Source organism: Chenopodium quinoa, unplaced genomic scaffold (genome assembly GCF_001683475.1).
Source record: "Chenopodium quinoa cultivar QQ74 unplaced genomic scaffold, ASM168347v1, whole genome shotgun sequence".
NCBI lineage: Eukaryota > Viridiplantae > Streptophyta > Magnoliopsida > Caryophyllales > Amaranthaceae > Chenopodium > Chenopodium quinoa.
Genome location: NW_018743919.1, coordinates 2,459,594 through 2,477,913, shown reverse-complemented (window position 1 = coordinate 2,477,913; position 18,320 = coordinate 2,459,594). Strand labels below are relative to the sequence as shown.

Here is an 18,320-nt window from a genome sequence, read left to right as displayed (position 1 = left end):
TGCCAGTGTCCTTAGTCTAGTACATAATAGTAGCATTTTGACTTATTATGTAGTAGTAACTAGTAACTAGTAACTAGTAACTAGTAAGTTGTATGGTTAGCATTATTTCAGAACAATTTTTATGTAGGTATCGGTGTTATGTGGTGGTTCGTTCTGTTTCTGTGTTGTTTGATTGATTATGACTGTATGATTTCTGTCTATTTTAGCTGTTATTAAATCTGATCTTTATTCTCGAATGTTATAATTTGTTGTAAGTTTAGATATTTTTATTTATTTGACTTTATTTTGCAACTCTTGATGTGTAAATTATGAAGTTATTTTTCTGGGTTAGTGATTGGATTTGTATTACGGACAGTTTTACAATGGCTACAATAATTTTGTAGCCATTGTAACTTTTAAATATGCACCAATGATATGCAATATTAACTCATAGCCATTCATTTATTTGACTATACAATTGTATTAGTAATAATAAAATTTATAAAATTACAGATTTACAAATATCTTCCCTCATTTGCAACAAAATTTAGATCATCTTCCTTAGCGAGATACCATGTTTTAAAATGCAGTTTGTAGAACTTGTAATTTCTGCTTTAGGATTATTTTGTGCGGAGTTCGTCTTCCCTAGCCTTATTGCGAGATTCTCGATCTGTTTGTATGAAACGTTTAATGGCATTAGCCATCTATTATATATATTAAAAAAAGAGTTAGAATTAGTGACTAGTGTAAGTGAATGAAAGATCATAATACCTTCTTTGATATTCTTCAATCTTTAATTTGTGTTCGATTATGGTTTTGTCTTTATATATGAGGAAGATGAGGGTTCATTTACTAATTTTGATAGTAGATCTTAGATATTCCTATGTTAATTGTTAATAACACAACAATCAACATTTAGACTTATTATGACTGCATGTGCATACTAGTTTCTTCCATTTGAAGGCTGAAACTTCAAAAACAATGAAGATTCGATTGTAACAGCAGGTTTTTTTTTGTTTTTTTGTCTTTTAAATAATTGCAAAACTGTTTTTTATTTCCTTGTTTATTTTATATTTAAATAATTTTTAAAGTCAATTGAATGAATTGACAAGATTGGTCTTTACAAATAAAGGGTCTAGATTGAAAATAATTACAATGGCGACAATTTTATGTAGCCATTGAAAGTCTTCCTTGTATTACCTTCATTAATACTCTGCATCATTTCCTAGTATTTTCCAGTTTATATATACATTTTGGGTGGATCAGCAAACTTTTACATTGAATTTTGCTGAATGTTTATGGTTGAGTGTTGGAACAACAAGTGTGTAGTGTGTGAATTTTGTGAAAAACTCAAAGTCCCACATTGGTGGGAAATGAGAGTTTTACTCTCTTTATAATATAGAGAGTGGGCTAAAGGGGTGTGGCCCTTGGGCTACCCACATTTTGTGGAGAGGGAGGACCTATATGGTAAACCATCTATCACACACACGCGCGCCGAGCCGGGTCGGGTCGGGTCGGGTCGGGTTTATTAAATAAACTTATTTTTTGGACAAGGCTAATTGCGTGATTAGTTCCTTGATTTTTGCTAAACGGTTTTGACTGATTGCATTTGACCGTTTTTATTCAAAACTGATTAATGGAGCGTTAATCATGCAAACGTTTTCACTGCTTTTTTGCTAAACGTTTTGCCACGCATTAATCTTCTGTAACTGTTTTGAACGTTCAACTTATGACCGTTTTAATTGCGTGATTAGTGCCTAATTAAAACAGCAGCAGTTACGTTGCAATTTTTCCTATAAAAGGCGTGTTGATTTCCTGTTTTTGATACACAAAAAATACGAACAGCAATCTTCTTCTCCTCTCTATTTTTCCTCACAAAAACAAAACCCTCGAGCAGTTTCTTTTCTTTTTGGGTGTTTAGTTGCCCGGTGGTTTTGTGCAGTTCCACCGGTATAATTTCAATAGAGAAAGGCTGTTTTATCCTGGGGAACATCCGGTTTAGTACGAACTGCTTGCACCTTTCCAGGGCAGTGCCGTGAATGTTCTAAAGAAAGCGACATAGTCCGCGACTCAGTCTATTTTTCGGTAACTTTGTTCTTACTGTTTTTGTTCCCGCAGTTCCGTTTATAACATTGAGAATTAGTTCTACACCTCAATTGCTAACCCAGATAGATTAACGTATAAATTACCCTTTCGAATTGAAATCTTCAGAAATTAAAAAGTAATTGGTGTAGTTGACCATCCTAAAACTACTCCCAGCCAAGCACGCTTAATTGAGAAGTATATTTTAGTATATGAGCTCCTTAAAAGAAAGATGCATCTTGTTGATATGAGTAGTATATTAATTCCCTTTAAAGCAATCATGAGGGGTATTACATTAGGTGTAGCAGTAATTGGTGATGCTCATAATCCGGAGTCATGGATTGTGATGATAGGATGTGAACAAGTAATTTAGTGTTACCTCATCAAATTTTTTGGTAGAGGACTAAATATGTAGTTGGCTGGTGAGGCTCACTGTTCTAATGTTCCCTGTGGGTGCATTTGCTGAAGTGCTGAACTCTATAATATTGTATATTCTCATCTTCCATAAATTATTATTTTTAATAATTTTAAAATTCTAGAAATAAAAAAAATATATAAAAAAATTAAAAATAATTATTTTTAATTAAATTACTAATTAAAAATAAATCAAAAGGCAAATAATATCAGCCGTCCATTTTTAAAAATTATGGTAGTCAAAAGTTATAAGACTACATTAGAATTTTCAATATTAATCATCTAATATTTTACTTATAAAAATTTATTTGCAACATTTATTAAAAATAAAAAATTTCATATTATTTGTAATAAATGTTTTCTTTCCTTTTTTGCATGTCATTCCTCTCTATCTCTCTTCATCACATTTATGTGTAAATTTTTTCTATCACTTTCACACCTCTCACAATAAACTTTTGCCTAAAAATCTGCAACAACAAGTTTGTTGCAAATATATATAAAAAGCGGAGAAATCATTTGGTCTTAGCAAGCTATTAAGAGGCAGCTTCGATGAAGGGTAGCTCACGGTGCTGCCAGCGCATCTCCATAATGTTCGGGCACATCGCACATGTGGAAGCATTGACTTGGATTAAGTTTACATAAAAGCTACGTCATTATGCTATGTAGTTATGCTACGTAATACGTTCATTTTGAAGGTTATAAAAAGGAATGAATTCAATCGTTGAAGCACCAAGAAACAGGCAAGAGACTACTCTTTCTTTAATTACTTATATGATGAAGACCAAGAAGCATGTTGAGGTTCTCCTACTAATCGTTGCCATTATATTCATGATGGCGGCAACTGGTGTTGATGCTTTTCTCTGCGCACATCAAGGGGAATTTTGTGTGGCTGGTTACTGTTGTTCTGGCGCCCCAGCTTTAACCTGCAGCGGTTGGTTCAGTGGTACATGCATTCGGATGGATGGCCAACCTTAGCCAATTGCACGCATCTGCATACCTTCATTTCCTGATCCAGTTGCTCAGTTTTATACGACCTCTGTTAGTTTTTAGTTGCAACAAAGGGATATTATTTGTGAAACATACAAAATTCTTCGTTGCTACTAAAAATTAACTGATTAGTACTTTTATTTACCTAATTTAATAAGCTTTAAACTGCATGAGTAGGAGACCATGATATGGGTATATGTAACGTACTACATATTGAAATGTACTTCTACTTAAGATTTATCATTGTCGTGTACCATGCTGTAATATGTGTTGTTTGAGTAAATCATCAATTCCTACAGGTGGTTACAACTAATTTTGTCTGATCTAATCCAGAATTTAATTTATTCCTAATATCATGTTAAATGTACAATTTATGTTACAAAAATCAATTATTGATTTAATGCAGTATATTGATGATAAAAAAATATTAATCGTTGAACATATTAATTACGAGAAAATACAAGTTTATACTTGTTTATCAAGGGTGTATATGTAAATTACATCTAACTTTGGTTAACTGTTATTTTCTCTCTCCTCTTTCAACCTTTAGGTATTTTCTTCTCTCTCCTCCTTCAACCTTTTGTTGTTTTCTCACTCCTCCTTCAACCTTCAATTTCAACGGCGGAAAATACATCTTTTCACTATGTGACGTTGAACAAGTCGAAATCAATGGAGGGAGAAAAGCTTATCTACCCTTTAGGGTTAACCATTTCACTTTGTTATTTGGGTTTCCGTTTAATTTCGGCGGTGAAGCCGTCGAAAATGGTAGTGCAAAGTCGAATTTAATGGAGGAAGGAAAGCTCAGCTACCTTTAGGGTTAACCTTGCCATTAATTTATCCTTTTGTTATTAGGGTTTTCGTTTAATTTCGCCGGTGAAGCCAGCAGATATGGAGTCGAACGGACTTGAAAGAGAAGATTGAGATTGGAGGGAGAAGATTAAGGTATGTGAGATGAAAAGTTATGAACAAGAGGATGAAGATGAACATGAAGAAGAAGGTGGGCGGAAGAAGATGATGAATAGTAGCAAACAGAGAGTAAAAATATATATCTATTAATAAAAAAACACAATTTTCAATGCAACTTATTTACGAAAATGTCATTTGATAAACATAGTATAAAGTGGGGCTTGCTCATTAATTACGATGACTAATAAAAATCTGTTCACACTCGCTCTATCGATTGTAAGCCCCAAATTTTTCTTCAATTTAATTTTTTGGTCAGATACAAATTTAGAAGTTTTGTCTTACAAATTTGTGAATTTGTGTATCTGTTGGTATAGGGTTGCAGAAGATACAAAGACATCTAATCTAAGGGGGTGTTTGGTTTATCAAGTTGGAATGGATTGGTATGAAATCTCATACTAGAGAGGTATGGATTCTAAAACCCATACTAGTTCAAAGTTGTTTGGTTTTATTGTTGGAATATATTCTAGTTTTATTGTTGGGAAGGGGTGGGAATGGGATTGCATGGGTATGGGGGGGAGTTAGAACCACTTGGGTATGAGATTTCATTATAAAAAACCTCAACCAAACAAAAAGCTAGATGGAATAATGGATTCTAACTCCATTCCAACCCATTCCAAATGATATATAACCAAACGACCCCTAAAATTATTCAATTATTCATAGACAATTGAGAAGTTATACCTCGAAAGGGATGATTTTAAGTGCTGGATGACTTTTATTATTATTTAAGAAATCACCCCTCCTATTTCATTAAAAGTAATTGACGAAAAATGTGACTAAATAGACGTGTCGGTTAAAAATTAGTTTATTTCATTCAAAAAATAAAGTCAAAAACGTAACTAAAGAAGCGTGTTAGTTAAAAACCAATTTTTTGATTTAATACAGTATATTGATGATAAAAAAAAATACCCTCCCTATTTCAATAAATAAAATTAACGCTAGATCTGACTAAAGAGACATATCAGTTAAAAATCTGTTTATTTCATTAAAAAAAATAATGACATACGTGATTAAAGAGACGTGTCCGTTAAAAATCAATGTATTCCATCAAAAAAAAAATAACGACAAACATGACTAAAGAGACGTGTCAATTAAAAATCAGTTTGATATTAATTTAAAAAATATTAATCTTTAAATATGTGATATTACTGATGAACGTGACCAAAAAATGTGTCCAAATACAGATTCATATTATACCATTATTTTAATAAGATCTTAAGAAGATGAAATCTATCTTTAAGGAAGAACAAATTTATCTTGTTAAAAATTATTAAAAATTATTAATTTAATAATAAAAAAAATAGATTATTATCAAATATCAAACCAACAAATGTAGTCCGTAGTTGATTAATCCTAATCAACTTGATTCAAAACTAACTTTAATTTCCTCCAATTAAATTATTTATATTTTTTAAACCTCTTAAAATTCATCAAAATAATACTACCTGCAAATTACGTGTAGGGTTTGAAAGAGGTTAGGCATGGCTCGTTCGCAATTGATTCACAATGGTGGCGGATCGGAGGTGGTGCCGTGGTGGTGGTGCAGTGGCTGATGATAGGCACGAGGAGAGAGAAGGGCTGCAAGAGTCGCAAGACCGCCGAGTCTTCAAAACTCGTTCCCTTTTCACTTGTTCCATTTTCGAGGGAAAAAGGTTGCTAAACTTGACGAGTGGTTATGGTCGGCTAGTTTAACTTAATTCACCTTATATACTCTTGGACGCTTTGTCCTTTAATTAATACACCGATCGATTTCTCTAAAAAAAAAAGTATTTAAATAATTTTGACCAAAAACTTATCCATACGTGTTTTGGGTCAAATCCGGGATGTAATTTTAATTTGAATCACGCTAAATCATTGCATGCATGCAAGACTTCAAATTTACCATATAAGACAAAAAAATTACTACATATCATACACACTTGTTCTATAAGATGGATACATCAGAGTGGGATTCCCTTGAACAACCATCCATTTCCCCCTATTATACTTCTACCTTCCATTCTCATATCAAATTTGGTTTTAAAAACATGTCATCTGACGATAGCTCCAACTCTTCTAATTCCTCTTCCAATTCAGAAAATAGCCAAACCCAACGATATGAAAGACGAAGGCAAGCCAATCGCCAGTTCGATCGAATGATGGATGAAGTTTTTATGTCCAATCCAGTTGAAGTATATCAAATGTTTAATCAAGTGCCAAGGCCACCAAGGGTTCCCGTTCCAAGGGATCGTGAGGATGGACACAGTCGTTTATGGAATGACTACTTTACCGACCATCCTGTGTTCCCTCCACAATTATTCCGTCGGAGATTTCGCATGAACAAACATATATTTCTCCGAATTAAGCAAACTTTAGAAGAACGTCATCCCTTCTTCCAGCAAAGACAAGATGCTACAGGAAGATTTGGTGCCTCTGCATTACAAAAATGCACCGCGACTATGAGACTAATAGCTTATGGCACCTCCGCTGATTCTGTGGATGACTACATTCGGATTAGTGCATCTCTTGCAAGAGATTCACTTCAGCATTTTGTGGAAGGAATAGTCTCTTACTTTAGTGATGAATACCTTCGAAAGCCCAATGAAGAAGATCTAGTAAGACTACTAAGGATTGGTGAACGTCGTGGATTTCCTGGCATGTTAGGTTCTATTGATTGTATGCATTGGAGGTGGAAAAACTGTCCACTTCGATTAAAAGGTATGTTTTCTGGAAGACCAGGTAAACCCACATTAATCTTGGAAGCTGTGGCATCATATGATCTTTGGATCTGGCATGCCTTTTTTGGGACACTAGGTAGTCGTAATGATATTAATGTTCTTGATAGATCCCCATTGTTTAATGATGTTTTTGAAGGTTGTGCACCCTCTATTAACTATGTTGTGAATGGTCGCACATACAATATGGGATATTATCTCACTGATGGTATATATCCTAAATGGGCGGCATTCATTCCTACAATATCACTACCACAAAATGAAAAAGAAGGTCTATTTGCCAAAGTACAAGAAGCTAAACGAAAGGACGTTGAGCGTGCTTTTGGAGTATTACAAGCTCGTTTTGCAATAATACGGAATCCAGCGCTAGCTCGTGACGCATCAATGTTAGGAAAAATAATGATAGCGTGTATTATTATGCACAATATGATTGTTGAGGATGAAAGAGATACATATAAAACGTATTACGATCCAAATGAATATGATCAAGCTACAAATGCGTCTTCAAGTAATGAAAATAATGAAGAGCCTTTTCAGTTCCAAAATAGCAACAACCGAATTGCAAGTTTGGAAACTTACATGTCTAATAGAGCACGTGTTCGTGATGAAGCTATGCATAAAGCATTGAAGAAAGACTTAGTTGAACATATGTGGCTCAAATTCGGTGTTCAAAGTAGGGACAATAATATGCATTAATAGATGTGTAATCGCAATATTATATCATTGTGTTTGTACTTGTTCGCGGTTCGTTATTATCTTTCAAAGACTTTTGTCATTTGATAGAATATATATGTATGATTTTTATTATTGTGGAATGTAGTAGGGTTACAATTATTGTTTGTGTCTTAATTAACGACTAATTACGTACTAATTAATATCAAAATTGCATTATTTTTAAATTTTTGAGATTTTATCTAATTAATGTATGCTAATAAATAATTATTAATTTTGAATGATTATTACCAAATGCATTATTTAATAATAATAGAATTTAAGTAATAAATTGTGTGGTGGGGTTGGGTAAAAGTAGGAGAGAGAAAATGTATAACCAAAATATTATGGTTAACTATTGACATACATTGGTTATTAAATGGTTATAAGAGTGGTTATAAGTGAGGTGGAAGATGGATAAAATAATAAAATAATCAATAACCAAGATGGGGTTGGGCAACCATTGTGTATGCTCTAAGGAGTATGAAGTGAATTGCGTGATTGATATGATGTTTAATTTGTTTTTTAGTTTATAATGGAAATGTAATTCTTTATCTAGTTAAGAATTATATAAATAAATGTTGTTACGTAAGACATTAAGTATTGTCCGTTATACACATCAAAAATCTTATTACTGTAGATTTGGACTTCATGGATACTCGTCATGATCCTAATCACTTACAAGTAGGTATAAATTTATTGAATTTAAAACATAGATCGAGTTAGATAATTTTAAACTACTTGCTTGCATTTAGATATCTTAAAACATCTTTCCTAATAAAAATTTTAAGGAAATGTTCAAGGAGGGTGGTTGAAGATATAGGATAGCAAAGGGCATAAATTATTACTTATAACAACAAAGAATTTAATACGTGGGAATGTGAGATTGAGGATTTTAGGGTGGGCAAGGATAAAGAATTGTTGATTTGATTCAACTTATTTTGTATAAAATTATCTTATCATAACTTTGCGAAAATTATCTTATCAAAATTTATCTGAACTTACTTTGTATTATTTATGAGTTATGAGAATAAGAACACCATACAAGCTCTTATTTTTTTGTCATTACCTTTGTTTCGTAAAAAATTCACTTCAAAATTATGAGTGAATAATATTTCACCATTTACAACCTTTGATTGGTTTTCTCATTCCTTCATTGTGATTCAATTTTCATGGATTTTGATACTTTTTGTCTTATTGAATAGAAGACACTCTTGAGTTAATTGGACCTTTTGGTTTCAAACTAACCTAAAATTTTGTAAACATATTAGCACTCAACTTAACTCATTGAGTGTAACATGAATTAAGTTTATATAAGATCCATAATTACGGGTAGTATATGTAGCAATGTAGACACACTATGTTTCAAATTTTGAATAGAAGAACAAAACAAATACTCCCTTCGTCCCCTTTTATAGTGCTTATTTGTAAAATTTCACGGTAATTAAGGAAAAACCTAGAAAGTACAAAAATCAGATGAAAAGCTACTCCAATTTCTTGAGTATGTAGACATTGAAATCGATCTTAATTTTTGAGTAGTTGAGTGACATACTGGGCTTGGGCACCAAAATAAATACTATCTATATGAGGCCTGGTTAGACGAGCCCAATTAATGTATCCAGAACATATTTTGGGTTGGGCCTAATAGTTCAATGAAGACAAAATCGACTAGTTCGGACTTACCAAGGCAAAAGATAAAATATGGGTTGCTCTGTAGTCTCGTAAGCATGACAATCTTTTTATTTTTTTTTATTTTTTTATTTTTATGAAGGACCTTTTTGAACCGACATCTCTCATAGGTTAATTTAGTCCAACTCCATAGGTTAACGTTTGAGAGTAGAGGGGAAAGGTAAGAGAATCCTCTACTCCCTAGCATTGAACACGTGACCTCAAAGTTATAAGGTGAATTCCCTACCTATTCCACCAAGCTTGCTTGGTTATTAGCATGACATATTGATTCTCAAAACGCCATAGTATTTTATGTGAGTATGTCCGGTTGGGATCATACGATAAAATTTGAACAATAGAGAGAAAAATCTTCGCTTTATCATATTTGTAGACAAAATTTGTCAGACTTGCTACTTATAGATTTTCTTTTTGAATCTAGGTTTGTTTTTCTTTGTCTAGGCCTCTAGGATAGTCTTAATTATTTTAAAAACGATGGATAGAATTTACCTTAATTGTTAATCGTAATTTAATGTCTTCGAAAAAAAAAAAAACTCGCAAATTCAACTTGAAAAAGCATACATAATTTATGTAAGGTCTATAATAACATCAAAATTCAATGTCAATCAAGACATGTCCTATAACCTCGTGACACCCCCCCAATGGCTGAAACTAAGGACTATGTAATTACAAGAGTTGAACTCATGTATATAATCTCACTAGTAAAAATACTAAGAATGAACTCACTAAATGATCTATACTATTAAGTATATAGTGTTTATATTTCTCCACACCAAACCATCATGTCATATTGTCATGTGTCCCCCCAAAAAAAAAATAAAAAAAATCAAACAAAATATTTAACCAAAATTGAGCATTAATTTGTAAACACGTCAAAAAGCACCATACACCTACACGAATCACGTACAGAATGTAAATACAATAGTTCACCCAATGTAAGATAGACGCTTAATAGTCCTCGAGTTTTTCAACTCTCACCCATACCAATATGTGTAGTTATATACCGTGACACAAAGATGAAACCTGCACAAAATGTCAGGCTCCCCAAATAAAACACACCTCCAAAATATTATCCAGTATTAATTTGTGATGTCGGATCAGATCGATATGATCAAAGTTGCAAGCTAAGATTGACATTAATTAAGCTAGCTGTTGCCTGCTAATAAGTTGATCATCTAATTTTTTGGACAATAGAATTTAAGGTAACGTGCACCCAATTATGAGAATTAATCTTATTACCTGCCTTTTTTCTTTTATTTATACATAACAAAACGTCCGATTTCAGGGAATATCAGCAACAAACAACATTTATATTCGTGGAAATTTGGAATCAATCATATGAATACTAGTGATTAAGATAGCTAACTAGCTAAATTTGTAACCCAAAGTTATTATTTGATTAATTAATACGGAGTACAAAACATTATTATATACGACTACATACTACGTATTGAAGTATATCAATATTTGTATTGTTATTGAAATGATTCATAAGTGCAAGCATGTTATTGAAGTATTGTTACTATTGTAATGGATACATGGATCTACCATTGCATTTGGAAATTGAAACCTAATTGCTACGGTTGACCAAAACATTCTACCATTATTTTATACGAATACTTCTTCTGTTTTTTTTAGATAAAACTTTTTCATTTTTACGGTATATTTTATAGTCGTGAAATTCAAATATTAATATATTTTAATACCATTATTGATAAAATAAACCCTAACATCAAGACGAGCAAGTCTTGTATGTGGCTAGCCACACGGTGTGGCCACATTGATTTATAAGAATAATCTTTATTTATATATAAAAGTAACCTCATTTTGTCCATTAAAGTAACTCCAATTCATTATATGAGTAATATAACCTAATTTAGATATAAGTAACCCCATTTGTTCATTCAAGTAACCCTTAGTTTTTTGTTTTAAAAATTGAAAGAATGATTCCACTTATGTAAGAGAGTAACCCCTTTTTTTCATTTAAGTAACCCACATACGTCAAGGTAACCCCATTTGCTAATCACCGTAACCCCCTATTACTTATTTAATTGCCTTATATGTGAAGTGGCCACACCATGTGGCTAACCACATATAAGAATTTGTGTAAGAACGAATATATAAGATTCCACTTATCTATAAAATGATGTTTTTCCATTAGTGTATAGTATAATCCACCAAATATAGGGAAGTAAAGTGCGTGTTTAAATAGTAGAGAGTATGAAAATAATCAAAGTGTTCTAATCTTAAAAAACGAGGATTATGTACTAATTATTGTAATTAATTACTAAACTCACTATCTTTCTTTCCCATTTTCGGTGGAGGGAGGCAAGGGTTAGTCGGTTGGTTGTGACTTGTGAGGCGTGACTTGTGGGTCATGTAAACAATATGCTAATTTTCCAATGTTTACTTAGCTTACTCTACTAAACTTCTTCTTCTACTACTAGTAATAATATTATTATGAGATCGATCTCTAGCAAGGAATAGTATGATAGAATATAGATAAATGTCTGAGTAATTTTTTTTTTGGGCATATTTCGAGTTATTATGCATTCCCTCAATGTATAAAAGTGCATTTAGGGCAAAAGGCAAATGTTGAAGTAGACTCTTTAATTAACTTTCTAAGATTAGCATAGCTTTTCAATATTTTATCACTTTCATAATTAAAATAAAGTCTTTTTCTTTTTTTTTTTTCCATTTGATGGATCGGAGGTTACACATATACAAATTACGAAGTACATTTTTTTTTCCACGGGTAATATAGATCATTGTATGTATGTGTTTTGATTTTGATATATATTATAGACATGTTTTTTCCACATTTGAGACGGGTTACACATTTTTATTTTTATTTTATTTTTTATTTTTTATTTTTTTATGTTCATTCCCACATGGTGGAGGGAGCATAGATCTATGTATAGTGGTTGCAACTTTGACACATATCGTAAAGCTAGTTAGAGTACTTACTAATTATATTATATGGAGCATTAATTAACATGATGAATAAACTAAGCAAAGGTATATTCTGATGTTCTTGCTAACCTAAGTAATAATGTGGTAGCCGACATACGCGGTGATGAAGAACTCGATCCAATTAAATGCCAATCATGCATGTATAGATGAATAGATCATACTCATGTTTCATAGTGGGAAGATGGACCGACCTTTAATGTAGATTGGGATGGTACGGATATATGCACTATGTAAATTAACCTCTTTTTTTTTTTTTTTTTTTTTTTTTTTTTTTTGGGTTTTAGAGAGGAACCAAAGTTTAATTTGGTTTAATATATAAGTAGGACCACTTATATGTATGATAAGATCTGTATGTATGTATAGCCTCCTTGTTGGACTTCAAAGCTCATAAAAACGCAAAACAACAAGATCGATTATTGAAGTTGGAATGGAATGTAAGTCAGAAAGTTGAAGTATGTTAAGTCAAGGTTGAGTACTTTATATGAGTTTTTGTTTTGTGTGAAAAAGATGTAATGCGTAGTATAATGATAGCTTGTACACGAACAACTGAACACTAAATAAGTAGATGTGGTAAATATGTTATGAATTGGGTTCATTTCTGATCATATACACAATATTATTTTTTTGTCATGTGGTCTTATGTGTATCCGAAAAACTGATTATAAGGTTCAATATATAGCATATGGTTTTTGTTGCAAGTGATTGTTGCTACTAATTTTGGTTTGTTAATGCAATTGGCAACTATGATGGTCCCACTTGAACTATATTGAGTCAAGAGAAGACGTAGGATAGTAGCTAGTATTTGAAAACACAACAACTAACACATGTAATCGCCCTCGAATTATTAGAGTTTATGCCAAACTTGTAACTAGAGACGTAATCACGTAAAAGAGATCAAATTTTTGACAAAGAGAGTAAACAAAGTTCATTACACACTATTACATTAACCATGATTATTGCATGTCAGCTATGTTCAAGTGAACCCTCAATTTCTCAAACAAACACCAGAATATCATATATGAGCTTAACTTGTTCCAAACCAATATTTATAAAAAAACGTACCAAAAATACCTAACCAAGCTAAGTTTATTGAATTATAGTTTGTTCACGTTAACGAAACCGGCCATTATCATTATTCATTAATCTAGCTAGTAAAAAACTTTCTATTAGTAATTTAACACCGGAAACTTCGACATATTCTTAGTTAAGTCCTCAACTATTGCATATGAATATTAAATTCATAGTTTTGCATTATTCATGGAACTTAGCCAACTAACTGTTATCTTGTTCATTACATCACAAGGCCACATGAAAATATATATAATATCTCTCTCTCTAAAAAAAAATAAAAAAATAAAAAATAGAAAATAAAAAAAATAAAAATGGAATTAAATAAATAAATTCTAGATGTATGAGAATGAGACCTTAGACATATGGAAAAGGCACTCCTTATTCAACGCTGGCTTAAAGGAATCTAACCATATTTCCTACCAAAAATGCTCAGATAGTGAAAATTTTGACTTATTTCATACCACATATTGATATTTACTATGATATTATTGATATATCCAAAGTGACCATTTAAAGAAACAATGTAACAGAAAAAATGGCAAATTAATCATCTCTCTAAAATATAATTATAGACTTTATATATAGGGAGTACTTGGATTTTCCATATAATTTTTCTCTTCAATAAAGAGAAAAACCCAAAAAAAAAAAAAAAAAGAAAAGAAAAAAAGGAAAGCTTGCATTCACTTGACATTTACCATAAGCTTTTGAACAAAAAGAGAAAAGACCAATGCAAATTGGTCTAATATTACTGAATGATCAAGTGAACAAAGGTTGAGGAAGACGGCCGATTGCAACACCGCCTTCTCGGCACCCGGCAACATTAAACAAACGCTTGAAGTTCTTAAGTTGAACCATAACTTGTTTGTAAACACCCATCTTAGTCTTAACAATGTTAGACAACATAGTTTTCCTTAACCTCAAAAGTCTCTTACCAATTCTCACCTTTAATTTGCATATTCTCAACTTTAACCAAGAAGGCCTTGATGATCTTCTTACTATAATTTGATCCGCTTGCTTCAACGTCTTGTAAATCAAAAATTGAGCCTCTCTTTGTTTTTTATCTTGTGGATCTTCTTTTTCCATCATAGTGTAACCATAGTTATTAAAACTATTGTTTTTCTTGAATAAAGTTGCCATATTTTTTGTATATAATATGGTCTTTTTTATTTTTGTAGGAAAAATATATGTGTACCAAAAATGTTGGAGAAAGAAGAGAAAAGGAGAGAGGTTATGTAATGAAATGAGGGTGGGAGGGATTTTGGTGTATATATATAAGTAGGAAGAAGTGAGGTAGTCAAAGAATTAATTATTAAATTAAGGGTTTGGAAAAGCATACAATGTGCTCTTTATGTTTAGCACTAAATTATGTGACAGTAAGGAAATAGAAATGAAATTACATGGAAATATATATATATGAGGACATACATTATTATTTCATCAATTTTCGGAGCTGTCTAAGAGAAATTATTTAAGAATATATCCAAATGATGAATAATAATATTAATTACAAATTGGAGTATATTAATTACAAATGACAAGTAATAGTTTTCCATAGGTTTGGTATATAAGAGGTGTGCATAATGTATACATTATGATTAGTGACCCCTAATTAATTACATAAAAATTAAGTCATCAATAATTTCACTTTCACATACTCTTAATTTTGTACAGTAAACAAATCATGCATGAGTTTTAACTATTAGTTTAAGCTTTTGTATAACCTGATGATGGTTAAAACCCAAAACTAATTTAACCTTTTTTTGGTTCAAAACTAAGCCCAAATGAAAAATAATAATAACACTAATTACAAATTGGAGTATATTAATTACAAATGATGAGTAATAACAATATAGTTTTTGATTTGTTTTGTGTACAACGGGTGCGCGTATTGCATTTTGTATATATTATGATTAGTTACCCTATTATATAAAAATTAAGTCACCAAATTTTAATTCAAAGTTGATTTTCACAGTTTTTGACTTTTTGTGGACCAGATTTTTTCAATGTAGAAGGGAATTCCCACCTCCAAGTATCCTCGGCCTCACTTATTGTTAATGTTATTAAAAAAAAAAAAAGAACTACATCATAAGAAAGAGTTTGGATGTGCTCATCATCATACGTTTAGTAGTAGTATTACACTATTACCTAACAAAATTTAACTACTTTATTTCTGTGTATTTTTTTTAGCTTGGATGTCCTAAACATGATGTCAAAGGAGGATGGGGTGGGCATCCACCCAGTATACTGATCTTCTACTCTTCTTCCCTGAAATATGGAGTTAGCTAATTACAGGATATAGAAAAGTTATTGTGAGGTATTGCAGTATTTTATTGTAACAGAATCTATGATAGATGAGAAAGAAAATTAATTATTCAATCTCTTCATATTTTTCAATAATAGTGTGAAACAATATACTTGTATACAACATAAAATTTATATTTATATAGTTCTTTCGATTCTATAATGTGGATACCAGCTTGTGGATGTTAGCTAGTTAGCTGAGTTGCTTAATATGTTAGGAGTGATATCCAAGATATAGAAATGTGAGTACTCTACGTATTTCACTATGAGAGCTAGCTGAAGAGAGAAAGTAGAGCTTAAGTTAAAAGGTTGAGAATAGGAGGGTTAGAAGAATACAAAGTATGTTATTTACATATGTATGGATAATAAAGTTTATAAAATTGAGGCAACCAAAAACGAAAGTGGGAAGAGAAGAGATAGAGAAAATTTCACTTGATTTATGTAGACTTATCCAATAACATATGGTCTAGTGGTAAGGTTTGCATCTCACAACCTTGAAGTTGCGGGATCAAACCCCACTAGAAGCACTTTGGGGTGGGGATTCCCTTACCCTTTCCCCCCCACTCCCAAAGTGCTAGTAGTGCGATCCTTAAAATTTACGAAAAGCTAAAGTCAATCTATATCGTAAAAAGAAATAACTATTATAGAGTGGAATTTTACTTTTACTTATTTTTTCCAAAAGGCAATGAGAAAGCAATCCCTCATTCTTTCAAACTCACAAATAAATATATGGTCAATCTAAAATTCTACTTTCTATATATAGCACTTGCAAATCAAAAAAGAGGTGGTAAGTCTTACTTTTAAGAATTTTTTGACTCAAATAGTTCGTACTTCCTACTTTCTAAATAAGTATAAATTTGCAAAGAAAAATGAAACTAAAATGTGATTGTTTATTTTAGTTTATTTTGTTGCCAAACAAAAGGACTACTTGGAAAATGTTGGGTCAAATTCTAAGTATGGGCATTGGTCCATGCTTAATTGGATTGCTAAGATTATTAATTTTGATATTGATACTATTAATTATACTAGTAATACTATATAGAATGTCTTTCAAGAAGTTGAGATGGCCAATATCACGTCAAGAATAGAAGGCCATTTTTTTTTTTTTTTTTTTTGGAAGAAATAGAAGGCCAATTTTGACTAGCAAGCATGTATATCATCGTGCACAATAGTGACTAGTTGGCTGTTTTGTCCAATGTACTCTTGTAAGCTTCCAACTTTCCAAGTGACAACTTATATTCAATCCACATTGTCTAATTTGTCTGTAATTAAATTCGTTCTTAATCAAGCAATTGTGGTTGGTTTTTTTTGTTTTGTTTTTTTTTTTTTTTTTTTTTTAAGTCAATGATATTTGGAAATATTAATAGTATAACGTGAAGGGTATGAGAACATCAAATAATTGATTATAGTCTTAACCACACAAGAGGGTAGGTAACTAAGAGTCAAATCAAATAATGGGTAGAGATTTGCAACTTTTAGAGTTCAAACATTTTGAACCTCTTATAGTTGAATGTCACAATAGGCGAATGCCGAATAGTAACAATAATAAACGACATAGCATTTTGCATGCATGGACCACGGATCAACTTTCTTTGATCATGTTATCATTGATTTATTTTATTTTATTTTATTTATTTATTTTTCTTTTTTAAGAAAAGTAATAAAAAAATAAAATAAAAGTACTCCGTATAATTAACAAGACAAAATATGTGTATGATATGAATTTTTGATCTTGATCTCTTAAATTTAATAATACCACACATTCCATTTTGAATTTTTTTTGTAAGAATATACTTTTAAGTAGGTGGTATATTAGTATCACTATATGTGACGACATTAATCTCACCGAGTAACTCTAGTAGTCGTCTCGTAATATTATTAAATGTAAGGTTCTAGTCGATTATTGAGCTTATGTTACAAGTAATCTTAAAATTAGATAATTATATACACCGTATTAAAGTAATGTAAATATCATATTAGTGAAAAAATATACTCCGTATCATTTTGAGCTTAGGTTTTTGGAGTCATCTTTTGTACGAAGTATATTAATTTAATATAAATTAGCTTAAATTAGGATTTACGGTTTCAATTTTCTCATTCACTTGTTGCATTTTGATGATCGTTAGATTCCAAAATATAATACTCCATACTACTTAATACAAAGTATAAAGTAGAAAGCTTGATAATTTACATTAAATTAAATAATACTCGTATCGAAACAAACCTAAATCCCGAAAGTCTTACTCTAGAAACATGAACCAGATATACTATAGAATTCGATCCAAGGAATAACGGGAGTTTCACAAATTCCAAAGTATTCCAAGACCCGTACCATGAGAGCAAGACTCACTTAATTAGTCACTTAGTATACGTACAAGACAATAAAATGATTGCACTAACTATTAAATAAGTACATACGTTAGTACATACATAGAG

The 18,320-nt window shown here is 31.4% G+C and overlaps 2 protein-coding genes across 2 annotated transcripts; one reads left to right on the top strand and one right to left on the bottom strand.

Annotated features, from left to right (window-relative positions):
- Positions 1-6,359: 6,359 nt before the first annotated feature.
- Positions 6,360-7,838, top strand: LOC110687196. The gene has a single exon (XM_021863808.1). The coding sequence runs from the start codon at positions 6,360-6,362 to the stop codon at positions 7,836-7,838; it is 1,479 nt and encodes a 492-aa protein (XP_021719500.1).
- Positions 7,839-14,139: 6,301 nt separating this feature from the next.
- On the bottom strand, positions 14,140-14,841 carry LOC110687357. The gene has a single exon (XM_021863999.1). It carries the CDS (start codon positions 14,718-14,720, stop codon positions 14,340-14,342), a length of 381 nt encoding a protein of 126 aa, XP_021719691.1. The 5' UTR covers positions 14,721-14,841; the 3' UTR covers positions 14,140-14,339.
- Positions 14,842-18,320: the final 3,479 nt, after the last annotated feature.

Coding starts and splice junctions, on each gene's coding strand:
- LOC110687196 (XM_021863808.1), top strand. CDS start 6,360: ATGGATACATCAGAGTGGGATTCCCTTGAACAACCATCCATTTCCCCC.
- LOC110687357 (XM_021863999.1), bottom strand. CDS start 14,720: ATGGCAACTTTATTCAAGAAAAACAATAGTTTTAATAACTATGGTTAC.